The sequence below is a fragment of the Eretmochelys imbricata genome, chromosome 3 (assembly GCF_965152235.1).
Source record: "Eretmochelys imbricata isolate rEreImb1 chromosome 3, rEreImb1.hap1, whole genome shotgun sequence".
Classification (NCBI taxonomy): Eukaryota; Metazoa; Chordata; order Testudines; family Cheloniidae; genus Eretmochelys; species Eretmochelys imbricata.
This window is the reverse complement of record NC_135574.1, coordinates 197,511,094-197,538,954: the sequence shown is the minus strand read 5'-3', so window position 1 is coordinate 197,538,954 and position 27,861 is coordinate 197,511,094. Positions and strand designations below refer to the sequence as shown.

Sequence of the window (27,861 nt, the reverse complement as noted above, 5' to 3'; positions counted from 1 at the left end):
TCCAACCAGAAACAGATAAACATTGATCCAAAGCTCTCCATTATCCAAAAGAGGGTCATCTGACTATGATACTGAAAATCTATTTCATGAACCAAAACCATGACTAGCTCAAATTATTCAATAGCCCCCCATTATATTCAGATAGGTCAACATGTTCTGTGTTTAATCAATTACAGGTGACAAATAAAAACATTTCTGGGCAACTACTGCCAGATTTGAAGGACATTAAAGCCAATTTTAATAATATTCTAATAATAACTGTGTTGTCAATGGTGTCTTACTGCTATAATAAAACAGAAACTCTTTTTAAATAGCCATAGATTTACCTGGTTTTATGGATGAAAAACTTGCCAGCACAGTCAGGCAAAGCTTGAGGAAAGGTGTCATATTTTACTTCAACAAGCCAAGTATGTTAGGATCAAATTCTGCCCTTGGATAGTAACGTTCCACTTGATTAAGAGAATCTGCCTTACTGAGAACACAAGTTGGTTTTTACTGTGATCACAATCTACATGGTCTTTAATAATCATGAATAAAAATCTGGAGTGAAGTTCTGGCCCTGGTGAAGTCAATGGCAAGACTCCCATTGACTTTAATGAGGTCAGCATTTAATTCCTGATATATAGGCAGCACCCCAAATGGCCCTACTGGAGTTTGCTGTTAGACTTGTGGTTATGGCATTTATTTCAGGTGATCTAGACTTCCTAATGTATATATACTGGTAATGAGAGCAGCAAGTCTATCGGTCAAAATAATTATACAACTAAAATGGAAAACTGACATCTTCAGATGTGAGCAATTTTGCTAATTTGCAAAAGTTTCTTTCCAGTGTAGTGCGAGATCTTTAATATTTTGTCTGAATACTTAGAAGAGCATGAGTATCAATTGGTATAGTCTCCACTGATTCTTAAAGTAAGCATTCATGTTTGTTTCGGATTGTAAGTTCTTGTGTATATTGTATATAATGTGGATGCCATCTTGTTCCATGGCCTCCCTTCCTTTTTGTTCTACTTTAAACAAAACTTGGCCAAAAAAAAGTTTTAATAATGTATTTGTAGATATTATTTGTACATTGGTAATGCCTGCAGATTCTCCTTATGCTCGGTACTTTGCACACATGGAAGTGCTTTATAACCTAAATAAATATGGCAGACAAAGGGCATGAGAAAGCGGTTGTTATCCCCATTTTTCCAATTTTCCAATTTGGAACAGAGGCACAGAGTGCCTGAGACACATGCGGTGGGGAAGGTTACACGGGAAGCCTCCGGCAGAGCTGGACATTAAACCTAGATCTCCTGAGCGCTAGTCTAAGGACCTAAACAGAAGATCATCATTTATTAGTGGCCAGTACAACTGTTTACCTCAGTGGCTTTGTTTCTAGAGTTGCTGTCCTAAATCATCAATTTGCTTTTGACAATATTCAAAGATTATTTACAGGCAATATTTTAATAGCAAACAGCAAGAACACAGTTTAATTTTGGCACAGCAGTCTTTTTAAAATATTTGTCAGACAACTCTCTTCTTGAAATGGTTGATGAGGGATGAATTTAAATACCTGGGGCATGTAGTGTGCTCTCAATTCATTATGGAAATCAATATAGAAAAAGCTTGCAAAATATAAACATCCTTTGCAGACGGCACCGAATGTTGGCATTATCACACAAAAAGGTGAAATCAAACATCCTTTGCTTTCAATTCTGGATTATAGTAACAGTGCTATTGCATTTCATCCCAGTCTAATCTTAAAAAGATTTACTGTTCATGAAGGTTTGTGTTGCAAAGTCATCTCGATACCATCTCTGTAATTTATGTGATGCAGTTGGCCTTTCTGTCATGAAATGCATTGAGTATACTTTTTTACGAACGCACATTAAACAGATTCCTGCTGGTCATAACCACTACAGCTTAAGTTGTAAAACTATTTCCATTCTACCACTATTTCATATGATTATAATTTCCCCAAATATATTCCTTTTCATTTTTGGTCTCTGCTGGAAGGTTATTTTGATTAGTTTTAGAGGGTGGAGGGGGACTGATTTCAGTGAAACTCCTTAATCTATTTCAGAGTGAGTGTAAAAATCACTCATTGTAAAAACTTTAACCACCAAATGAAAACAACAAACAAGTCAACTGAAATTTCAGAATCAGTATGTAGATAAGCATTATTGTTTCTGCAAATCTGACAAAATGGTTTTAAAAATAAGTAGGAATGTTTTAAACTAAGTGATTACGCATACAAAGGAGGACACTCCATTGTTAGCTGCACATTTAGATTGTTATGTATCTAAGGTACTTACATGGCTCCCATCATTATAATATCTGAATGCCTCACAATCTTTAATGTATGTATCCCCACAAAACCCTTGTAAAGTAGAGGGAATGTTATTATTTCCATTTTACATATGGGGATTTACATTTTACAAACTAACATTTTAGTATTATGCTTTCTGTTACTTAAGCATGATTATACAATTTTTATTCCAACTTGAGAGCACTTATTTAGGTTAGTATCAACATTAAAACAGAACAAAAAACATATTTAAGTCTAACCAAAGTTTGCACAATATTTGCTAAATAAGAGGTCACATTGTATAATCATGTAATATTGAGCAATGCAATTCCCCATCAGAATGTGAGCAAAGTGTACAGTTAATGTTGTCATGGAAACAACTGGATCTGCTATGGGTTGCATGATTTATTAATTTTTTTTATTTTAAGTATCTACATTCAGGAAGAGTGTGAGTAAGTGGCAAAGGAAAGGGTTTATCAGACAGCATCAATAGGCATGTTCCCTACCACTCGCGGAATTCTTATCTGGTAATGGAATTGATTTCTCCCCACTCGTATCCAGTTTCAACAGAAAAAAAAAACATTTGGATGAAAATAAAATGTGCACGTTCCGCACATTATATCACCACACATATCTCCACCATATTGAAAAAAATTGTTGCCACCATTAAAGCTAACAGATGCATAGTGAGAATCTCCCTGGTTGTAAGGCAAAAGTTATTTTTAGTTGAATTCTAAAAAAAAAAGGGGGAATTTTTTAAAGTAAAAATGTGATGGTATTTTGGCCTAAATCTGGATCCAAACTGGATTTAGGCTGGGATTTATTCCAAATGGAAAACAGTCAAACATTTAAATATGTATTTAATGCTGCTGAAAATCTTGTAAAATGTTTTTATTAGGTGAAAATATTACAGTAATTACAGTATTACAAATATTACAGTTGTATTTAGACAAAAAGCACATTAACTAGAATTTACAAACGTTTGAAGTAATTTGGAGAAGGAAGTGATAATTATGTTCATTTATTCCAAGGGAAATCTAAACACTAACACATTTCTAAATAAATGGTAATGAAAATGAAAGGACACATTTAAATGTCTCAGCAGTAAATTACAAATACCGAGAGCAGATATTTAAAGGTGCTGAGATTCCAGGTTGAGAAAGTAAACATTAATAATCAGTGGTAAGATATGTGTATTACAGAACAGCATGACAAGTAGCTAGCTAATGAGTTCTGTGGGGGGGTGGGGTGTGTGTGTGTGTTAATAACTTTAGCACCCTTGTGGCCAAGATGGAGTCTGCTCTGCAGGCATCTCTGTCCAAGAAAAGGCATGCGCAGGAATATAGCAGGGAAACTCCCTTCTACCCCAGGAACACCTCTTCCACACCCCTGGAATACACACCCACCTAGTAAAGGCAACTAGGCTGGCTCCTTCTTATTTCAGCTCCTTTGCAGTTATATGCCTAAATGGATACAGAACTAGCTACACTGCACCACGCCATCAGCAAGCATTCAATGAACCACAGTTTGAGAATCACTGGCTTAAGCAAACAGCAGAAAATCCTGATGAAATAATTTTAACAAAGGAAAAATTCCTATACTGGGCAGCAAAACCTTATCTGATACAGTCACATGATTTAATTCAAATACTTCTGACAGCAATTCCAATCTGCCCCTTCTCATGTGGACTCAGCACAACTGAGGAGAGCCTCACCCTGCACAGTATACTAAAGGGCTCCTCCACAAATCCTAACTCTTTGTATGCAATGGCCAACACTCACCCCAGTTGTGCTTGGGTTTGGGATATGCTCTGGCACTAAAATTTCACAAAGACTACAACAGACCACGGCCAATACAAAGCTGCAATAAAATGTTTAGACATTTTATTAGGGAGAAAAGACAGCTGCTTGCCAAAAACCTGGTTCAAACCAACAACCTCTATAACTTATCCAAAGCAAACCCATGCAGCCCCTACACCAAATATTCCAGAGAAAGTAAAGGGGTCAAGAAAACTTAACTGTACTTGCAGTCTGCACCATAAGAAAAATTCCTTCTCATCCCCAAATGAATTCAATCACCTAAACCCTATAGGATGCCATCTTTCCATGGCAAAAACTGTGCCACCAAATCTAACTGAATTGCCTATACCTAACCCCATTCACACAATTATCCTCCCACAACAGCAATTTTGGGGGAGTCTAGGAAGATGGGAAGGGGGATGCTTTTGTTGCTGGGATGGAGAAATCTGCTTCTAACCCTTTGGAATGGTGACCCAACTGAATCAATGAGCAGGCTTGACAATCCCTAATCAAGCCAACTAGATCTCGTCTCTTTCCCTAATCCTCATGAGAGGAACAATCACTACACAGGCTTGAGAGAGGGGAATGGAGTTCAAAATTTTAGCTCCTTCTAGGGCCCAGCTGAACTTTGCCCTATTTAAGGTGAGACAGGCATTACACTGAAACTGAACTCCTTCACACCTCAGTTGTTAAAGTGCAGTTTGCCCTTTACTGTCAATGCTTTTAGCATTATTCAAAGTTAGGATTACATTTTTAGGTGCTTAAAATAAATTGAAAAATAAAAGTGCAAATAACCTTAAAAATATTAATGAAGGTGAACAGAAAGAGGCAGAGTGCTTCTTGTTCTTGCCAGTGATAAAGGCAGGCTACAATTTACCGTAGTTCTATGAACATATTCCCTGCATTGTTGCATGGATCCAAACAGTAGAGTGGTTGCAACAAGTGCTCCCCACCCACCTTCTTACCTTTTCTTCCCTCTTCTATGAATAACCCTCACTTACACTTCAATGGACTCACACCAAAATGTGTATCAGAATGCTTACTAGATTCTGGAACACTCCTAGGATTTACTGCCATAGCTGGAGTGTGTGTATGGCCATTAAAAGGAGGGAGCATGGAGATATTTTGAAACAAGCAACTAACTTTACAGAAGAAACCCAATGATTTCTTCAAGTTAAATGTTCTGAGTTCACAAAAATCACCAGAGGTGAATGAAATGGCAATACTGTAAATATGAAAGTCCTCATTCATATTTGGTTGACACTACAAATAATGAAAAATTACCGAGCCTCATACAATTTGGGAAGCGTTGTACTCTGTGCTTCAGATGTCATCAGCAGCATGCTGGGACAGGCTACTGCCAGTCAAGTAAAAGCAATTCCCCTCTTATGTTGCAATAAGTTGACAAATTTATGACGTGGCTGCCAATGTTGAAGAACAGTTATTTACAGGAGTTCAGGAGAGAAAGTACTTCAATATGAAAATACTGATGTGCTTTCTGCCCAAATTAACATTTGTTCAGTATGAGTGGGAAAGATCCATACATTAAGACTTCTTGTTTTGTTGTCCACTGACGCAGGACATGCTACTGGAGGAAAGGTCTCTGAAGCTTTCCAACAATCAATTCTTGACACTGGGTTGGATTGGCATGATTGTGCTGCTATTTGCACTGATGGTGCCCAAGCTAGGACAGGAAAACACAGTGACCTTGTGACTAGACTCGCATCTATTTCATCCCAAGCTATTTGAAAATTTTCAATTCACCACCAAGCTCTGGTGGCAAAGACAATACCAGTGGAACTAAAAGAGCTACCTGATGAGACTATAAAAGTTATGAACTTTAATAAAGGGAAGCCCACCATGGGTTCTCCACTTGGGGGCTGCGACCCACAGAGGTGTCACAATCACCCAACGCTTCATGCATTGCTATATGAATGGGGGGTTCTGGGGTAGTCCTGGAACGGGAAAGGTTGAGAACTTCTGTTTGAGGTCAGTCTAAAAACTTGAGCTGGTGCAAAATGTATCCATTGGTGCCTCCCAATGGCAGCACAATGCACCCGTGCTCCATGATCTACACTGGCTGCCTCTTGGTTTCTCGATTAAATTTAAGGTTTTGTTTTTAAATCTACAAATGCCTTAAACAGCTTGTGATTTTCCTGTTTGGGACGTCACCCCTCTCCTCATACCATTCTCCTGCAGCTGCAGTCAGCAGAGGTGCTTGAGCTGGATCGCCATCTATTTAAAAGGGATTGGCAGGAGTGTATGTTCTCCATGAAGGGCCTGCAGGTCTGGAACAAACTCCCTCTGTCCAAAATAGTCCTGCTCTGTTGGCCTTTAGGGACTTGGGAGGCAAGGGGGGGGGGGGAAAGAGAGGGAGTAGCAAACATGGACTAGCATTCCTTTTCATTATTATAGATAAACAAACAATCTGACTTTTAACCTTTCATAGCCTTCTCTTCTTGTATAAAATCCGTAAATTCAAATATTTAATAACAATGAGTGTGAATTCATAACAATGGTTTAAACTTATTAAACATTCTCTTTCCATTATAATATTTCTCTAGTTCAACCAAAGAAACCTAAAATAAAGGCTCTACTGATTATTTTGGGTAGTGAGGGAGGAGGAATGGAACAGTAAAATTAAAGCTGAATTTAACAACTGTGTCCTTATGATGCAAAGGCTTTTCACAGTTATCACCAGGGAGAAACAAAACACCATGAGAGAAAATATGTTTTTCTGAGCAAATACCTTGGTTTAGTTGGGTGGCCTCTGTAATCTGAATTCCATTCACAGAACACTGTGCTCCATTCAGTGGTATTAAATTCACTGTACCGCTGAGATTTTCAAACACGCAGTGCTCACTTTCCAAATCAACGCCATGAAGAACTAAAACACCCCAGAGCAAAGAAAAGAGTTATCTTCCTAGCATTTAATAGGATTTTTGTTTCATTGATTTTGGGTGCACATCACCAGGCATTTGAGTATGTATTAGTCACTTTACTCTGGACAATATTCTGTGTCTTCTCCATCAACCCATGCGGACATTTGATTTGCCTCTTTTTTGGTAGGGACAACTTTTCTTCTAATTCCACTGGACAATAATGCCTTCCAGACAAATCGTAAGTTGGGGGAGCAATTATTTTTATCTGCATGAGTAACTTCGGAACAGTTAAATTTAATCTGAAAATACAGGATGTTTATAATGTAGACTACTTAATACTTGTCTGAAATCACAGTTATTAAAGGATAGCTCAAGATAGAACAGAACCTCAGGTTTCCCATCCCCGTGCTTAATCCTCTAGACCACGTAGCTTTTTTCCTTCTCCCTCTCACTTCCCACATGAATTTTTATGGAAAAATAGCTTCTGTCTTTCACCACAATCAGATAATCATACCCAATTTTGTCAAACATTTCAGAGTCCGGGACTCACTCTAATTTAATGTTTACAAACGCAAAGCCAGGCATATTTTGACCAAAGAAACTCATTATAAATATTTGCCCAATTCTAATTTCTCAAATTATACCCAAAGGATATGATTTATCAGCAGAAACTACTATCAATGTCACTAGACATAACATGTTCCATGCAGTACTCCATAATTAGCTCTCATTCCAACATGAAGAGAATATGCAGGTCAGTTTAAGTAGGCCTTGTCTCTATCAGCCTGGGGAGCTTCCAATACGACCATACAAAAATACCGTCAGCATGCCAACAGGTTAAGCAAATGATCGTGGTCTTGACTACAGCAGTTTACTACACGGAAAAGGACATCATCATCATAGGGCACTGTTTCAGTTTTACAATGACCAGGTTAATAATGCATCTCATGGTGCATGGATCTGAAGGTCTGCCAAAACCCACGAACTATTTTAAAAATTATACTATTAGACACTCTTTGAGCCAAGTCCCACTGAATTATGATAATGAAAATCACTGTATTGAAATGCAGTTCTCTTGTGTTTTTTGTTTTTTAAAAGAGTATTAATGTACATTCATAATCAGCAAAATATATGAATATCAGTAACTAAAGAGGAGGGGAAATTTTAAACATGTTATATGTTTGGATGTTGGAAGAGAAATGGACATTACAAGGAAGGATGGATGTGAAAAATGCCTCAACTTTCTTACCAATATTCTGTTCTGTGGCAGCATCTTCTCTGCCGACATACGTTTGGCCCTCCTAGACATGGAAAAAAAGCTATTTTTTTAACTCTTCAAAATAAGATTAAAAACGTATCCTATTACTCATCCCCACAAACACAGAACTTCGGATCAAAGTACTGTTCACACATAGTATTTTGATTATCTAGTAACAATTTAAAATTGCTTTATCAGACAATCTTTATTATAAAACATTGTTAGTTCAAGTTTTACTTGGACTGAGCAAAACCACCTTGATGGTTCTTAGGCAATTAATCTATATTTGGATTTCAATTCAAGCTTTATAACAAGACGAATGAAAAACCACTAGAGCTCACAAGAATGTCCTATGTCTATCGTAGGTTAATGAGTTGACCCTCAGGATAGACCTAGGCTCTAATTGATTCATATTTTAATTTGAACAAGTTATAGCCTTTTTACAGATGATGTCACAGTGCTGGAGAAATGTAATGATCACTTACTATAGATTATAAATTAGTACTATAATTAAAGTTGTCCATTTAAAAAGCATGAGGCAGACAAAGACTGCGGAAGCACAGAAGTGTGTTTACCTTCAAGTGATACAAGATGATCCCAGTACTGAGAAGATCATCATCAATGCCAATGAGGTGAGGCAGTTCCGAATCTAAAACGACACCAATTCCTTCTTTCCTAAGGGCTAAGGTTTGTTCCTGCAATGACAAAATTTACTTTATTCTCAAAGCAGAAAAAGGGTATTACTGTTAATTCTCTATTTAATTAACACTTTTTAATGAATCAGTAAGGCAACGTCTACACTGCACATCACCTGCGTGTAAGGTATGTGTAGCTACACAGAGAGGAGAAAAGCAAGCTGTGACCACAGAGGAGGCAGAGGGGAATGCCTCTGGCAGCTTCTCTGCCCATGCCCTTCTCCACTGCCTCCCTGTCAGAGCTCTTCCCTCTAGAGCAAAATCTTGGGCAGTGGGCAGCTGCCAGAGCCTGTTGCCAGAGACTTTCACTGCAGTGCGGAAAGTCTCCGCAGCTTCCCAGTACTGGAGACTTTCCCCGCCACAGTGAGCTGCTGGAGCCTTTCTCCACTGCAGGAATCTTTCCTTGCAGTGGGGAAAGGCTCTAACAGCTCCCTGCGGTGGGGAAAGGCTCCAGCAGTAGGGAGGCAGCTCCAGGACACTCCACTGCTGTTTTTAGAAGGGGTAAGCACTGTTTGGGTGAGTAGAGAGCCCAGTATGGTACAGACCCAGAGTTCAAGCAAGTCTATGTTCTACTCACCTAAGCAGTGCCTCACTGTCTACACTATTATTTATCCATATTCGGGGGGCATGTAGCATATGTATTCTACACTCCATCAAAATGAATGTGCAGCACAGACGTACCTCAAGTTGGACATTGTACAAAAAGTCACAAGGAAATAAACAAGACTGAAAAATTAGATTTCAATTTTCAAATGGGAATTCCAAGCTTGCTATTCAGAAATTCTCTAAATGGGTTATTTAGGACTAGTCAGTAAAACAGATTAGGAGGATTACTCAAAAGAACCCTCTAGTAATGCTGGCTGAATGGAAGTTATGTGCTACTTTTGGTGTTGTATGAAGAGTTTGGATTTTCATATGGGATTTGTAATCATAAGGGATGGAAAACAGAGAGTTCTATTTGGTCACACTTTAAATAAACAATCTTCCTCAATAATGAGCCTGGAAGACTGAAAAACCAACAAGCTTGAGTAATTAGTATAACCTATAATGTAACAGAAGCATAGAATATTGACAGCAATAAATAAATAACAGTTGCAGCCATAATTTCAATTGTACACAATTCCTCAAGTGCTTGATTCCATTGGGACTACTCATAGAGAAAAGTACCATTCAGCATGAGTAAAAGTGCAACCTTTAAGTGCTAAATGATTTCTGGTAACATCTTTAAAGAATAACATATTGATGTATATAACAAGATTAGAAACAATAGTTTGTTTTGAAATAAGGTTTAGTATAATATTTACATAAAATTAAAAAACAAGGTTTAGATATAAAGGTACCTTTATTATTGAAGTCTGGTTTTGGTTTTGTTTCGGTTTTAAATATAAACCACACAGCAAAACTCCAGGATTTATTTTTTTTATACAAGTGAAATTGACATTGTAAAAAAAAAAAAAAATTAACAAATCTCACAGCTGTGTATCACAAAGCATACACTTTTCTAGTGGCACTTCTAAACACACAAGATATATGTCTAGTGACAGTGGAATGACTGTTGCCTATTCATTTCATTGATATGACCCCTATCGGTCTTGCAAGACCTTACAATGTTTGCACATGTGGGCTGACTTGCTATGCAAGGTCCCTTAAATACAGAAGCCTGACATAAATCTGAACAATATTTTCCAACATTGCCTCTGTCAAGCCAAAATGTTACAATGACAAGACAAATACCCCCAAACAAAAACCAAAAAACCCCACAATGGTAAAATATGAATTAAAGTTTTCAAGCATTCAGAAAACAAATGATTTCGTGATTAACGCTGCCCTGCAGCTCTCGGACATTCAAACTGCGTTCGGCAATTCCTTGATACTGTAGAAATGTCACCTTATAAAACTAAAATGTAGAGCTTAAATCATTGTTCGAATGAAAAAGTAATTTCAGACAAAAACATCTATCACATATTAAATATTTATTAAGAGCTACTCATATACGTACTTTATAACGCTTCTATATGACAAGACTGAATACTTCAAAACACTACAGGTTGATGGCCGTTTGCAAATTGCTGGCAGTTTTGGCCCAGCGCAACACATGAAATATTTAAAGTTAAACATATTTTTTCAGCAGAACAAATCACTTGCTAACATCCCTTGCTGAGGCAAAAATAGGCTTGCTAGGTTGTCCAGAAATCATAACTGAGGGAGAAAAATCAATTATGAATAATTAAGAGCAATGAAAAATGCTTCTCCTTTCGGCTGGTAAACAAAGTTTAAATTTACTGACGACCATTAAAAATAAAATGGTTAATTATGATTTAAAAGTGATGTGTTGTTCATTTATTCAGATCTACAACCAGAAAATCAACTGAATTCCATTATCAATCTCTTATTTTGGCTATATTCCTGAAAATTACATGCACATGCATCCTATTAGTGTATGTATTACAGACAGAGCTTGTAGCACCAGCACAGTTAATGTTACCCAACACTTTACAATTTTGCTGAACTTAAGCCATTTGGGCCAGGCCAGCCGACAGCAATTCCAGGCCTCAGTGCTGTCCCTAGGCAGGTGTGGGGCCCAGGGCAGAAGTGACGAATCTGTCACTTCTGGGACCAACCCCATCACTTCCACGACCGACTGTGCTGGGCTGGCCAATCATGCTGGCCCACGGGCCCCCGCAAAGCATGGGACCTGGAGCGGTCGTCATCTCGCGTGCGCCTAGGAGACCTGCAGCCTGCCTGGGTGATTTCAAAGGGTTATCGCAGCAGTGGCGGCCCTGGGCAATTTCCCCCTTCCCCATCGGCGAGCCTGATTTGGGCTGAAAATCTTCCATGCCAGGTGTCTGCCTCACACTGAGGGACGTGCGGTTTTGAAACTTTCAGCTAGAATATTTATCCATTTCTGAGAACAACGTTAGGGGAAAATACACTTTTACCAAAGTTAAAAAATAGTTAATTGAGAGAGTCTAGCACCTCTTAGCTAAGGCTGTAAAGTGGTCTCGGTGTCACTAGATGGGACAGAGCACCACACCTAGGTGGTGTGTGGGTTATACATGCACTATCCCCGCAAAAGGCAACTGAGCTTGCTCCATACTGGGGTTTCAGGACTAAGCAGGGCTTTCCTTGCAATTGCTCCTTTTGGCAACCAGAGACTCCTTGGGCACTGGAACCAAGATGAAGGTTCTGTTTCTCTTCTGCTCTCAAGAGCCCTCTGATAGCACCCAGGCAGTGTGGAGAAGAAAGAAGCTGCCTGACCTGTGAAACCACCAGGAATCACATTCCCCTTTAGTGGATGGTTCACATAGAGCACAACAGCCTACTACTGCAGTTACTCCATTAGCACAAGCTGTAGAGGTCTGTCTTGTAGATCTAAAAGATCCACCCCTGCCAATGACCTATTTGGGGGTCAGTATGGTTACATATGATACAATGTGTTTGTCAGATTTCTTTTTTAAAATCTTAGGTTAGTACAAGGATCACCACAGTGTCCTATTTCATCCCCACACTGTCCCTAGTGCATGGACTCCCAAACATGAACAAAAGTTCTGAGAAAGGAAGGCACAACAAACAACTTCAAGGATACCCTCCACATGAAGTTGGGACACTTTTTAAGGAAAACGTACACCATGAAGAGAAACTTCCTCTGAACTGTAGAACTCAGAAATACAATTGCACACAGTTTTTTCATTAGGATTGCATCAGTCCACCCATAGCCATTATGGGGGCACTTTCTTGGGTTCTTCCAACCTCGGTTTCAGCCAGGTAAGCTCTACAGAATACTATAGAGAAAAGTGAAAATTCACATCTAGCTTGATCAGTGTGCTGTGAGTGGGTGTGGGGATGGAAGTTGAAGAGGAAGAAATTTTCTAACCCCAAATATAGTGATCATTTTCATGCCGAGCATGTTGTAAATAAGGATCGTTATCAATTACTACCTCGAAGTTATGAAAGCAATAGTCTCTCTCTCTCTCTCTCTCTCTCTCTCACACACACACACTTTGCTAACGTCAGTACAAGAAAAATTGTCTTTCCCTACTACAACCCCTGCCAGAGTAGGGGAGATAGGGTCAGCAAGAGAGCAAGAATAAATCCTACTCCTACTGGCAGCTTCTTTTAACTCTCGTTAAGGAATGATCAGGTGAGTTTTCGTACCAAGACCTGCTATTGCTCCCTCAGTGCTGTCTTTCTCTCTCCTCCCTCTCTCCCTCCCTCCTGCCCCCCCTCCCCCCGCCACAAGGTCACTGGAATGCTGTCACCCAAAGGTCAACCTGTCCTTTGTGGAAAACCAACAAGTAAAGGGAAGGCACCAGAAGAAGGAAGGCCAGGCAAACAGAAATAACCCTTGCATCATCCCACAGGTCACAATAAGGTCAGTTCCCATGGAGGCAGGATCCTCATTTTAAATAAGTCAAAGGTCTATAAGCATGCCATATTTATGAGGCAAATAACTGCTTAGGCTTATTTCATGGCTTGATTCACCTGGATTTGTACAGCAATTTTTCAAAAGCTGTGAACCAATTATTCAAATTACAGAGTGAAAAAGCTCAAAAATTATCATTTTGAAAATGAATAAAAACTCAGGTTTCTATTTTTAAAACCTGAAGATACTGAATTCATCTTCTCTACACTTATCACCGAACAAAAAAAAATATCATTGTATTCATAGGCTGTTGAAAAGAATACAATAAGGCCAAAGAGCAGAACACAAAGTATCAAACAATAGTATAATAAGCTGTAGTTTTACACTGAAAAGTGACTTCGTAAAAATTATTATTTTTTGGAATCTCACTAACTTCCAGATCAAATGTGCTCAGTTGACAAGTAAATGGCCAATTCAGGAAAGCATCCCTATTCAAGACAGCACTTCAGCACACTTAATTTGAGCAATGCTTAAGCACTTTCCTGAATCAAGGCTACAAGAAGAATGGGATTTTAGTTGTTTATCTAAATGACAGCCCTAGGTTCTTTCTTGTTCTCACATGGTCAGAAACCAATATTCTGAAACTGCAATTTCTTTAACAACTCTGTGGAAGACATGAGTGCCAAAACAGAATCCCACTCACTCCCCCAGAACTATATTAGTCTGTAGCGCTAACTGGGAATCAAATCTTTTATGGCCCAATCCCACAATGAAGATCTACTCATTAAATTTTTTTTAAAGTATGGTGCTAAAATACTTGTTTGAATCTTTGGGCTAGGCATGTTGAACCATGTAAAATGTGTACCATAAAATATGCAGTTTGTGTAGGTAGAAATTCAAACACTGTTTTAGTAACTTTACCTGTATGGAAACTGCAAATCACATCTCGTATAAGTTTTCTTTAAAGCCAACAGTACAGTTACTTGAAGAAATATAGAGGGTCCAAAGTACACTTCAAATATTCCCTTATCAGTATAAGAAGCAGTATAATATTGTAATCATCCGATTAGTCACACTTTCTAATGCTATTGACATTGCACATATTAAAATGGTAAATAATTATGACACTGCCCTTTTAATAATCTGCTCCAAGAGGTTCAGCTTAATTTCCATTACACTTTCCACTGCAAAAGCTTAATTCTTTATTTAAATATTAAACAGTTAACTGTTGACACACATTGCGCAGACATTTCTGATAAAACAGAACATTACATTGGCTGAGTAAATTGTCCAGATGTCTATATCTAAATTATGCAAAAATACGTCATTCCAAATTAAAGAAATTATGCGTAAAAATATGCAATGGCAAAAGTCCCTGCATTAGTAGTCAACGAGACTCCATAACCAGAGAAGATTCTTGTGGTAACAGGAACTTCGGGTGTACCTGAACAAAAATATGTTATAATATCCTGGGTTCACAATGATAGAAGGTTTTCTGTGGTCTGGCGCTAACATTTAATGCCATATAAAAAAAAAAAACCACAGACAACTATACACAAAGGCAGGTTTCACAGTAGCAGCCGTATTAGTCCTTATCCGCAAAAAGAAAAGGAGTACTTGTGGCACCTTACAGACTAACAAATTTATTTGAGCATAAGCTTTCGTGAGCTACAGCTCACTTCATCAGATGCATTCAGTGGCAGGCTGTCTGTAAGCAAGGACTGGCCTGTCTCCCAAGATCTGTGAGAGTGATGGGTCATCCTTCAGGATAGGTTGTAGATCCTTGATGATGCGTTGGAGAGGTTTTAGTTGGGGGCTGAAGATGATGGCTAGTGGCGTTCTGTTATTTTCTTTGTTGGGCCTGTCCTGTAGTAGGTAACTTCTGGGTACTCTTCTGGCTCTGTCACCTTACCTGATCACTCTCGTTACAGTGTGTATGGTAACACCCATTGTTTCATTTTCTCTGTGTATATAAATCTCCCCACTGTATTTTTCACTGTGTGGAAGTACACAAGTACTCCTTTTCTCAATACACAAAATAAGTTCTTAATTCATAACTGGTTTTCCTCCAGCTATATATTTATGTTTTTACATGATTCCTTTTAAATACTTGGAAACTTGAAACTAATCTGTTTCCTTGGAAAAGAAAAAAAAAAGTCTCCATCATTCTGCATATTGTAGGATTGCTCATGAATGCCAGGCTGCTAAAACAGTGTTTATTTCTTTAATTTCAAAATAAATAAGTTACAGAGGAGAAAGAATTACATAGACTATGCATTCAGAGAAAAAAAGTTGGTGAAACAGTGGCCTCTTCTTTATAGATAAGTGGAGTTCCTGTGCAATTTCAAACTGAACTAAAAGCCCTACAAATTTTAAATACAAAGGAACAGGAATAGAGTCAGCTAAAGTTTTCCTTGTTTTTTTAAGGCTTTCATGACATTAGTGTATCTTAATTTTGAATACATTTGCATTTCTTTTAATATTCTATGTGAAATCTTTGAAAAGTCTGTCATATAACTATGCCTTTAAAAAGTTAAAAAATACCATGAACACAAATGAAAATGAATAAATGCTATTAAAAGCTACACATTACACTTAAACTTTATGTTGCTATACTGTAAGAAAAGTTAATCCTCTGTTTATATAGCACTTATCTTTCAGAAGAATCAGATAACTTCCTTCATTACAAATACATGGCCTGATCCTGCACTCCTGGTGTACACAACTCCCACCAACTTAAGAGCATTATCAAACCTCTCAAGAAAGAGAAGTGCACCCACACAACTTGAAAGGGTCAAAGCAAGGGGTGTGCATATGAAGGAGAGAATCGGAACAAGAAATGGAGCATGAATGGGAGAGCAAGTAGTGTGGAGATGGAACTGGTTAACTGGGGCCAAGGATTACACACACAGATCTGTCCCAAGGTAATTTTCACATCACATGTACAAGTTTGTACGACTGGTTCTCATCATGTCTCTCTGATAGACTTTGGCTTGGCAAGAGCTGGGATGTTTGCTGGGCTTTTGATCCAAAGACTGTTGAAGTCAATGGGAGACTTTCCATCAACTTCAGTGTGCTTTGGATCATATCCTAACGCTCTCTTGTGGTGTACATGAAGAATGGGATACAACTCCAAGACAGAGTATCTGTGGAGGTATTTTGATGAAGGAAAGGACATGATTAACACTGAATTTAGAATTTAACCTTATACAAAATGAGCATTTTAAAAGCTAACATAAGAAAGGAATTACAGTTACAGTCTGCACAGGATTTTACACCTAACGCAAAGTAATGGTGAATTTGTTTTTTCTCATAACAAACAAGCAATATACTTCTAGTGATATGGAACTGGGATGTGTGATTATATATTCCAAGAAACATACTTCTATATGGTTATAAATAGAATATGTGACACAATTATTCAAAAATTTGGGCAGCTAAACATTTATTTTTATAAAAGAAGTGTAATGGAGCAATGTGGTTAAAGCACAAAGTATTTCAAGAGCTGCCTTTGAAGACACCAGAAAGAAAAAAAGACAATAGAAAGGAAACAGCACAATAATCCCCAAAGGATTTTCCTCCTACTTTCTGTAAAAATGCTAGACACCAGATGATTATATGGGCCATAACAACATGTACGTCAGGGTACGGCTCAGCAGGGTGGTATGAGGAGCTGTTTCTCTCCATTGGAAAGTTCTTCTTTCACATTTGTCACTGCAGCAGAGATCATAGCAGAGGCCACTCTGCAAAGGCAGAGCATACTGCAGACTGGGTTCTAATGTGTTTTGGCACCAGCAGTTGTAAATTAAAGTAGTGACAACTTTAAAACAATACTTTTTATAAGAAATAATTGCACTACGCTTTGGTATTTTATTTTAAAAACCATTCTAGAGGAATTGGTATTTCCTGTTTCATAAGCAGGGCCCTATAAAACCATGATTTCACAGAATGCACAGAAATTGCTAAATTAGCCCAATACTGCAATCTTTCCACCTGGGGGGAGGCGGGACACAGGAGTGGGCACATGGCTCTTAGTATATGACAGCAGCATGTCACAGCCCCAGTATGGGTGGGGACATGGAAGTTGGTTTTATGCTATGGTGTCACCATTTTCTCAGGTCCTTACTCATAAGAACAAGTGGACATTCAATCAGAGTCTAAAAGGTGGCAAATTCAAAACAAATAAAAAGGAAATATTTTTCATACAATGAGCAATTATATTGCAGAATTCATTGCCACAGGATGTCTCTGAGGACAAAAATTTAGCATGATTCAAAAAGGGACTGGGCGTTTATATGGATAACAAACATGCAGAGTTATAGTTAATGCTAACAAATTTTGAAAGCCTATCATGACTTAAACCAAACCAACTATTAGGAATGAGAATGTTTCTTGCATCTTCCTCTGAAACATCTGGTGCTAGCCACTGTCAGGTTGCAGACTGGACTAGAAGGACCTCAGGTCTAATCCAGTACGGAAATTCCTATGTGCATCCTTTGTAGCCACAAGCATTGAACTCTAGAAACCACCACTAACAAAAGCTTTACAAATATTAACTAAGTGGAAGAGGACTATGAAAACAACTGACCTTTAAAGTCAGTGAGTATCTTTCCAACTTATTTGTGTTAATACAGATTTATGTTTTGAAGACTAACTTCACAAATAAGAAGACCTCAATCTTTAAAGCTCCTCAGTGCTCCTGTATACTGTAGCCCATTTACTAAGATCAGGCATGGTTCTGAGACCCTCAACAATTCACCTAGGCATAATAATGTGAAAAAGGTCACAATAGCAACTCTGAATCTAACATCTTTATGTAGCGCTCAATGTTTAGTTCTACAAGACAACATTTTAGTGGTAATTTTAAACAGATTGTTGTATTAATTTTGTGTGGGAAAGAGAGTTTATAATGGCTTTTCTGGTAGTTGATGAGAGCACTCTCATCTTACATTTTTCCCAGAAATAATTTGCTCATTTTCGCCAGGTCACTGACATCTAATACAGGTTTTCAGAGTAGCAGCCGTGTTAGTCTGTATTCGCAAAAAGAAAAGGAGTACTTGTGGCACCTCAAAGACTAACAAATTTATTTGAGCATAAGCTTTCGTGAGCTACAGCTCACTTCACTTATGGGAAAGCAAATTAAGAGTCTATTAAAAGGTCAACAAATAGCAAAAAATATATTCCTTTTGATCTCAAGTCAAACGATCAAAGATGTTACAAGGACAGAATAAGATGCCCTTTAAAACTATCAATTTGATTTTGTGTACTCAAAGCATAAAAAAACTGGCGCTCTAGCAAAAATGTCATTAGTAATTGGTTGTGTGTCATAACATGGCTATGGATTTTGATACTTTCCTTTTGTAATCCTGGTTCACTCAGGGCAAGAAGGGTAAACTCCTGTTATCAGGTATGTGAATCTGTCCTTAATTGTTTATTTCACTGAAAAAAACCAGCAGCTAGGCACACACTTAAGTTGTATTGCTAATGCAATTATAAATTAAACAGTATACTCAGTCATTATCTAATTCTGAATAGATATTATTCAGAATATCTGAATTCTGATACAGTGTAAAAGTCATGAGAAAAGACACAAAAGTCTATAAACCAGAGAAGCAAAAAGTAATTCTATTTATCTAATAAGAACAACATTAGGAGGTTTACAAAAAGCACCATGTGAGAATTAACAGCTCCTCAATCCAAATGTTGAATTATAACCATGATAGAAGGGCCTCCATTTCAGTTATAGAAGACAATGAAGTGCACAGATTCATGGCAAGAAAGATAAAGGTATTCATAAAATACAATGAGCAAACAAGAGCAATAGGAGATAAGGTATATACAGTAAGATCAAAAGATGGGAACACAAATACCACCTCCCAAAAACATATTCCCTGGGGAAATGTGTTACTTTAGTGGTTCTCAAACTTTTACTATTAACAATCCCTTTCAGAAAGCAAGCCTCTAAATGCAACCCCCCTTATAAGTTAAAATCACATTTTCATATTTAACATTATTTTAAATGTTAAATGTATAACCCTATTGAATGAGTTTACCTTGTCTTAATTTAAAAGCGGTGAGAAAAACATTTTAATCTAATTATTGTTATGAGTATAAAAGGTTTTTTTGTTTTTTTAAATAGCTACACTTTATGGGGGGAGGGGGGAAGAAACTGTCAATACCACTTTTCACAGCAGACTTAGCATCTCATTGCCACCCTTACTTCTGCCCTGCTGCTGATGCCAGCACTGCCTTCAGAGCTGGCACCTCTGAAAGGTGTGCAGCCGCTGCAGCGGGGCAGAAGTAAGGGTGGCAACAGGGTGCTAAGTCTGCCGTGAAAAGTGATATTTGTATGTTTGTTACTATCACTTTTCACAGCAGACTTGCTAGCTAGCTGGGTGACTGTGAAGAGCAGTATTAACAAACATACAAATAGCACTTTTCACAGCAGACTTGCTAGCTAGCTGGGTGACTGTGAAGAGCAGTATTAACAAACATACAAATAGCACTTTTCACAGCAGACTTGCTAGCATTACTTCTGCCCTGCTGCTGGATGCAGGTGCTGCCTTCAGAGCTGAGAGGCAACAGAGCGGCGGCTGCTGGCCGGGCACCCAGCTCTGAAGGCAGCGCCGCCACCAGCAGCAGCACAGAACTGCAGAAGTAAGGATGGCAATGCCATACCATGCCACTTTTAAATCTATGTGACATTTAACCTTTGCGCTGGAAGGGGTAGTGACGAGGCAAATTTTGGGGTGGCTATAGCCCCTGCAAGGATCGTCGTCGTTGTCTCACCTCCACACACCTTTGTGTCTGACTGTTAAATTATAAATTACTTTTTCCATCATTAGTATTAATTTTTCTTGCACATTTTAAAAAAAAGACAACATTTGTCTCAGATGGGATTCAGTAAGCAATCAAACATCCTCGGTAGGATCCAAGTGGGCCTACCATCTTCAACTGGGTAACATGCAATAAGTGGTCATGTTCACCAGCTGGATGTGACATTAATTACCCAGACCCAGCTACGCTCCAGCCCTGGCAGCTGACCGCTGTTCGCTGACCCAGTTGTTGCTCCCACTGCTGACCACCGTTTGCTGACCGAGCCTTCGGCCGCTTCTCTAACATGCCCCTCCAAAACCAGTAACATTTTAATTCCCACACACACCCCTGTGTTTACCAAAAATTAGCCATGACTTTTGATGTTTCAGGATTTTAGTATGTGAATGAATACATAAATACATCATGGTAAACTTCTGCCTCTTTACCAAAATCACAGTGATGTCTGACGGATAGTACCATGCTCCAAAAATCACAGCTCTCATGTAAATGTAAAACACATCCACTACATAAATGAAAATGGCATAAAAATTAACAGGACAGAAAGGAATTTTTTCAGCTATTTTTCATGACTTCCAAGTAAAAGCCACTGACAGCAACAAACGAAGCCTAATACTGCTGCTTAAATTACACCCAGGATGCATCAAACTTAACATTTTTCTGATAGAAAATAATTAGACTGTCCAACATACATTGGAATAATTAAAACTAGGCAAGCGGCCTAAGCTCTTGGAATATGTGACGTCATTAGCATTTGAAGTCAATCTCTCTCTCTCTCTCTCTTTTTTTTTTTTAAATGAGAAACCAACCAGGGCTGTGTGACATGGAAGTAAATCTGACTTTAACATGTATGATGTCCCTTTTAATGAAAGATAGAGGAGAGGCAGCATCAAGACAAAAAAAGTTGAGTATACAATTAGGCTGTCTAGCTACTATTCTGAAAGTGTAGCATCAATAATGTAAACACAATTTCAATTATCATTATTTTACAAGGAGGCAATCCATAGCATTAAATCACTTGCAGTGAAAAAAAATCAAATTTATTTTAAAAATATAAAAAAAATGAAGAATCACTTTTAGAATTTACGTAAAATCACAGTGATTAAAAGCTAGAAAAAATGTAACCTTCTTTCCAGGAATAATTTGGTCAAGTTCATTTACAATTGTTTTATGTTCTCAGCAAAAAAAGTATAATTTGGCTGACAAACTGAGGACTTCAGCTAAAAAACTGACAACTTTACAACAAGTATTTAAACCATTTATTGTCTTCAGTTTATTTTCATTTTTTTCTCCTTTTTGTTTGCTAGGATGTATACTTGCTATTAGGCATCTTCATCTGCTTTACTGATACATTATGAGTTCCCTTCCTTTTGGGTATCAGGATAAAGAGTCTTCTGCTCTCCTCTTTTGCCTAAGAATTTCTAAAGCAAAAATATAACAAAGAGAGCAAAGACTCTAAAGAGATGACTTAAGAAAGCACAATTACAACACAGTTGATGAAAACGCAAGAAAGGAAGTGGAGAATCTCCACACAGTCAGAAATATCACACACAAACAAGGCTAACAAGACCCACGTGAATTCGGGTCCCACTCGCTCAGGTTTGGGATGTGAAAGCAATGCTCCAACTCAAGGTGGGGGCTGAAGGGTTACACATGGTTGGATGTTGGCATACAACTGATAATCATAATCAAATGGCGTGAATGCCTAGTTTTACTACCAATCCAATTTCAGGAGCAAGCAAACCTGTCAGGAAAGCTGTATGTGGATCTGTGGACACAATATTGTGCACTGAGCCCATGGGCAGGTGGCCTATTTACCTGAAGGTTCACACCTGGGCCTTGGGGTGAGGCAACCCTGAGTTGGCATAAAAGGAGGAGCATGCTCTGGGACTAGCTGATGCCCCTTACACTCTATGGCAGCCAGAGAATAGCCACCCAATGTGATTATTGTTCACCTGGATGGGAATGATTTGCAATTTTATAATAAAATCAGGGCAAAGAAAAATTTGGAGCAGATCCAGGACTAATAAATTATTGTGAAATACTGCAGCAAAGAGCACTGTGGGAAGCTGCCAGGACTCCACCGGTTTACAAAGCCAGAAGGTGTGTAAATCGAAAAGGGGCTAAACTTGTAAGTGAACAGGGAGAATGAATAATCACCCATCAGAAAATATCATATGGGGTACCCACATTTTTACAGGTGATGGGGGTACAAATTGTGAATGGGGAGCAGATATATTTTTGGCCGATATTCAGTAGGGAATATTTAATTACCTGGAAACCCAGTCAAGGGTCAACCTGGAACCTCTTTGAGGCAAATATTTAGTATGGGTACTTGTTCGATAGGGGTAAGGGGCCCTGATAAACTGGATTTGGGGAAAGGCCCTTAACCCACACACACACAAAGAGGGTGGTAGAGTCCCAGCCAGGCTGGGACCAGAGAGGCAGGAATAATGGCAGCACTCTCAAATAGGTGGAAATGATTCAGGAAAGAATGACCTGCACTGTACAATTTATTGCCAAGTATTTCCCAGATAAGTTAATAAAGTTATGACCTAATTAAACCATGCCCCTTGCATCTTGTCTATCTTCCTGCATGGCTGAAACAATGCCCTAAGTCTGCAAGAAGTCACTTTTCAACCTGTAAGATGCTTCTTTTGTCCTACCTTTTGCTTTCCTGGTCTATTTAGATTGTAGGCTTTTCAGGGCAGGGATTGTCTCCTGCTAAGCATATGTACAGCACCTAGAGCAATAGGACTGACTTCAGCTAAGGTCTGCAGTTTTGGCTGTAATAAAAATAAGTTACATTCAAAAACCCCAACATCAATAGAATGTCAAAGTTGCAAAGTTAATCACTGAAAGGTTCAAAAATACCTGTGCAACCTTAAGTCTGCCCCCTTGTGCCTATGCATTATGATACAGTCTTCAATTGGATAATCATATTTTTCCACAGGACTCCTGCATTATTCAATGTACAGAATGGACAGTGTTGAGTGAATGGGTACATTCCAATTTCTTTTTTTTAATCGCCATTCATTGTGTGGCCCCAGGTGTTATTTACTGCACATCTTTCAAACCTTGCACTAAATACTAAGTTAATAATTTATTCATGGATATTTCCACTTTATTATCTCCAAGAGTGAAATAAACAATGAATTTATCTTTACAACATCCCTGTAAGATAAGGGTCTATTGCTATCCCCATTTCACAGATGGGAAATGAAGGCACAGAGCAGTTAGGGGCAAAACTATCAAAAGTATTCACTAATTCTGGGTGCCCAACTTGTGAAACCTAGGGACTGATTTTTCAGAATACTTATGAGTTGTACAGCACTTTATTTATCCAAACCACAGTAGCATCAGACTTCAGTTGCAGTCATGAGCATTCAGCACTTCTGCAAACCTGGCCCCAGATGACTCAAGGTACTTGGAAAATGCAGAACATACAAACAGTGGCCAACTGAAAACTTAGTCCTTCCTTACCACCTAGGAAATCTGTGGCAGAAGCAGGGACAGAATCCAGTTCAGCTTCCTTAACCTGAAGACTATCCTTTCTCTTTCTGCAATTCCCAGCCTCATTTACTACAGACTTTCCAATTCCTCCAACTAATGAGGCAGACAAGAGCCTCATTCACTACCCAACTTCAATTCATTCCAAGAGCACAGTCCAGCCTGTGCACTGAATGAGGCAAAGGTCCTGATGAAAAAATAGTGTATGATCATGTCATTAAAGATTGGATTATACCACAGAGAGAAGGGGGACAATTTAAGGTTGCATGGGAAATTTAATTATGGCTTTTTCTAACTTAAGAAATGGACTTTGCAACCTTAACATTATTTTAACAGTTTTTTTAAAATGCAATTTCCTAATTTAAACAAAACTGAAAATAAATTCTTCTTGTGTAATAATATTGACTCCCAGTTTGGATCAGCACCAGCATCTGGATCTTTGGATCCGCAGCACAGACCTCTACCACTTAAACTAATGGACTGACTGGCAGAAATAGCGCACTGGTATCTTATGTGGACCAGTCACTAGACGGGGATGAGACACTCACTTTCCCAGGGGATGGCAAAGTTATTTGCTGACAGCAGAGAAATGTACAAACTCAGAACTCATGGGTTCAATTCCAAGTTTTGGAGGGGAGCGTGTTCCAACAGTTTTACATCATTCTTCCTCTGTGACCCCAGCCTGTCTGTCCTCCTCTGCTCTTATCTAACCTCCCCATTCCCGAGCTTCTGCCTTCCTCCCCTTTTACTTCCCTCTCACCCCTCGCCCCTGAAAACCCCTCTTTCCCCCATTTCTTAGCCATGTGTATTTGAAACACATGCTTCTTCCTCCACACTGCCTTGGTGCCAGCACCGGGAGCATTGAGAGCACAGGAGAGAATCTCCTTCCTCCCACTTCTGCTGCCCATTGCCACAGTGACCCCAGGCAGTCAGGAAGAGCAGTTGCAGGGAAAATTCTGCCCAGCCCCTGCAGCCCTGTGCTGGAACATGCTCAGTGCAGATGGAATCTTTGGATAATTTAGTTAAACTCTATTAATTCTCTGCTGAGTGTATGCAAATTTTTCTGTGGGATGAGGGGGGTTGTCTTATAAATTGATTGAATTTGGCAATTTTTTGCAGGGATAGCAAGAGACCCGTCCCTGACACCAGGTGACCTCCCCAGCCCATTCTTCTCCCACCTCCTCCCCCACCAAACAGCAAGTCACTGTTCCAACTGGAAGCCCCGGAGCTTCTCTATGCTTTGTTGTTTTGTTTTTAACATGCGCAAAATAATATATTCTTCTCTAAACTCATTCTTGACTAAACTACTTAAGCTGAAAGCATCAAAATAAATCAGAGTGAACCAGTATGGCAAAGACATAAGCAACTGAGAACAGGGGCTTATAATAGGAAGGGTTAGACAACCTTAACTATAGGTGGGGCTTCCAGTTCTGCCAAAGATAAATACCGAAAATACAGGCCTTTCTGTTCTCAATGTATGAAATGCTGTACTCACTGAATAGCTGGATTACCCATTTCCCAGAAGTATAATATATTTGTTCACAGCTCTGGCAAGGGTCAAGAAAGGACTTTACTGATAAGAACATGATTAGGAAAAAACAGTGAGATAATGTTTGAAGGGTTTGAACTTTCGTGCATACCACATTGTCAGCTCCAATTCCCAATGGAAAAGTTTCTCCAGGCAAGCTTCAGGTGAGCTGATGAATGAGACCAGGATATACAGCACTTATTAAGACAGAGAGTAGATGTTTGCATTTTCCCCGACAACCAATAAGCAACTCTGTCTGACTTGTTTGGACATCAAAAAATATAACCACATTCCTTTGCTTCTCTTCTCACCCCAACTCAATTAAATCTTTTTCTGGGTGATTGTAATAAAAAGTCTAGTTAGATTTATCAGGACAAAGAACATTCTTAAGACTGTAATTAACAATTAAATGAAGGCAAAACATATTACTTTGTAACATTTGCATTGCTTTTCAAGTTTTGGTTCTCCCAAGATTCTTTTTTAAAAACAATGTCATCAAGTAGGCTGCTAGAATACCAGTTGTGTTGTTGGTGATATGATGTAGTTTCCAGTGCACCAATCTTTCATGCTTCAGTAGGGCAGCTTCTGGGGCTTTTTGTTTTAGCATGGAGATAACTGATCTTGCACCCTTTGATAGGGTTTCCTTTGAAGGAAGCATGGTCTCATGGTTAAGAATAGGCAGATTTATCGATCCTTACTTGGAAATGTATCTTCTTCAAGATGTAGTGTCCTCAGATTCCACAAAGGATCTTCACTCTGAGTGCTGCTTAGAAGTCAGGAGAGACCTGTCTGTCACTGTCAGTGCCTTAGCCCAGGACTCAAATCACCTTAATAGCAACTCTTTGAGGTCGCTGCCATCTTGTTCCACCACACACTGGCACCGCTGGCTTTGAATGGTCAGTGGTGCTGATACCAATCTTCCAAACAGAAGATGTCTGTCCCTGGGCACAGAAGCGTCTGTCCAGGCCTGCTGCTACCCTCCACTGTGCTCACAGTCAGCAGCAGAGGGGACTAGTACAACTGCAGAAGGGGCAGCTGCTCACAAGGGAGCAGCTGGAGCTGCCAGAGTATTTCTTCTACTCCTGACCTCCACACAGAGAGAAGCAGTAGCATCAGGAGCCATCAAAGGAGAAGCAGACCCAAAGAGCTATTACAGCAACAGCAGCTCAATACCTCTTGTGGTCAGGGAGGAGCTGCAGCTACCCCAAACAAAAAGTAGCCCAGAAAGTGGAGGGTCAGTCCACCCCACCACAGTGCAGCTCAACAAGGTAGAGACTCCAGTGCACCTTAGCAGAGGACTCATGATCCCAAGTTTTTTCTGCATAGGTGGTTTTTGAAAATATAGTCATGCTAGCTCAGAAGAACCTGCTCCTGGAAGGAGAGTTGAGAATCAGTAAATACCCATTTATTTTTAAATTAGCTTCTCTTTGTGTAGCAGTTTCCTTTATTCTTTAGGAAAGTTCAGCCATGGAGTTTGAGAGAGTGACAACAAGATAAGAAAATAGCAGAAGACAGAATCTTGCAAGGAGTTCAACTAAGAGAGGAAGAGCCGTTGAGTACAAGACCAGCCCAAATTCCTCCATGCAGTTCGATGGGGACACTGTTCCATGTAGCATCAATTCTTGACTGCTGGATTCTTAGCCAGTGCCTGAGGAAGAAAATTGAGCACCCCTCTGGATCATTGTGAAGGCCAAGAAGTTGAGATGAAATACACATACAAAAGTGAAGAATTCAGAAATTGAATCTGACTGTTTATGGAGTGGGCAAATGGAAGTATCTTCATGTGGTGAAAACAAGCCTGAGTCAGTGCATCCCTTCAAAAGCAAAGCATTTGTTGTGGCTAAAAACAAAAAACAAAAGCAAAAAAAAAAAAATCAAAGAGGCAAACACATGTCTGAAAATTTGCTGGCCCAAAGTATCTCTCTAACAGAAAAAATCCTTTTTTCATATAGCATGTAAAATTGTCAAATATCAGGGGGCTTTTGCAAATTTTCCCCACAAACACTGATGTGCAAGAATTGAATGAACTCAACATGAACAAATTCTTCACTAAAAGTGTGTCCAGTCACCATGGACTAGGTTCTGCAGAAATGAAGTGTCATAAACATATAGAGGAGAAGACAGTTAAACTCTGATGATAGATAAGTCCACAACTTTAAGTAAGCTCTGAGTCTTACTCATGTACCCGAGAGAAGGGCGATGTCGGCCCACCTGCAGTGGATGATCGTTCACAACAGCTCCAGCTTTCTCCATAACTGGAGCAAACAAACCTACAGCACCAAGCCGAACAACCTGAAGGCCAGAAACTCCTTCCACTACAATGGGCTGATCCATCGCAAGATGGTCGGCGTGGAGCCCACGGCACCTGGCAAGGAGATTGTGGTGGTGCTGAAAAAACGGGCAGGTGAGCGCAAGGCAGCCACGAACTATGAGAAGACTACCATTAACAAGAACGCCTGGGCTACGCTCAACAGCCTGCGTCACATCATCCGCAAGAACAACGACCGCAAGGATCTGTGCATGGCAGCTCTGCGCCGCACCAGCACTATCCTGTGGAGCCAGAAGCTGGTGCTGGTGGTGAAGAAGAGAACCCGGGCTACCAAGACAGTGTGAATGGCTAGCATGTCCCAATAAAGGGTTCAACCCAAAAAAAAAAATAAAATAAAAATAAAAAAAACTGCTGATGGGAAAGCTCAATATCA

General features: G+C 39.2%; 1 protein-coding gene and 1 pseudogene across 1 annotated transcript in view; one reads left to right on the top strand and one right to left on the bottom strand.

Annotated features, from left to right (window-relative positions):
• Positions 1 to 27,861, bottom strand: part of KIF16B (kinesin family member 16B) — a 234,811-nt gene that overhangs the window by 118,879 nt on the left and 88,071 nt on the right. Inside the window, exons 13-15 of the mRNA XM_077812041.1 lie at positions 8,805 to 8,924; positions 8,221 to 8,272; positions 6,839 to 6,976 (exon numbers count right to left, since the gene is read on the bottom strand). Of these exons, the coding sequence (XP_077668167.1) occupies positions 6,839 to 6,976; positions 8,221 to 8,272; positions 8,805 to 8,924 (310 nt within the window). The remainder of the gene's footprint in view (positions 1 to 6,838; positions 6,977 to 8,220; positions 8,273 to 8,804; positions 8,925 to 27,861) is intronic.
• Positions 27,359 to 27,789, top strand: LOC144262310 (large ribosomal subunit protein eL28 pseudogene; annotated as a pseudogene).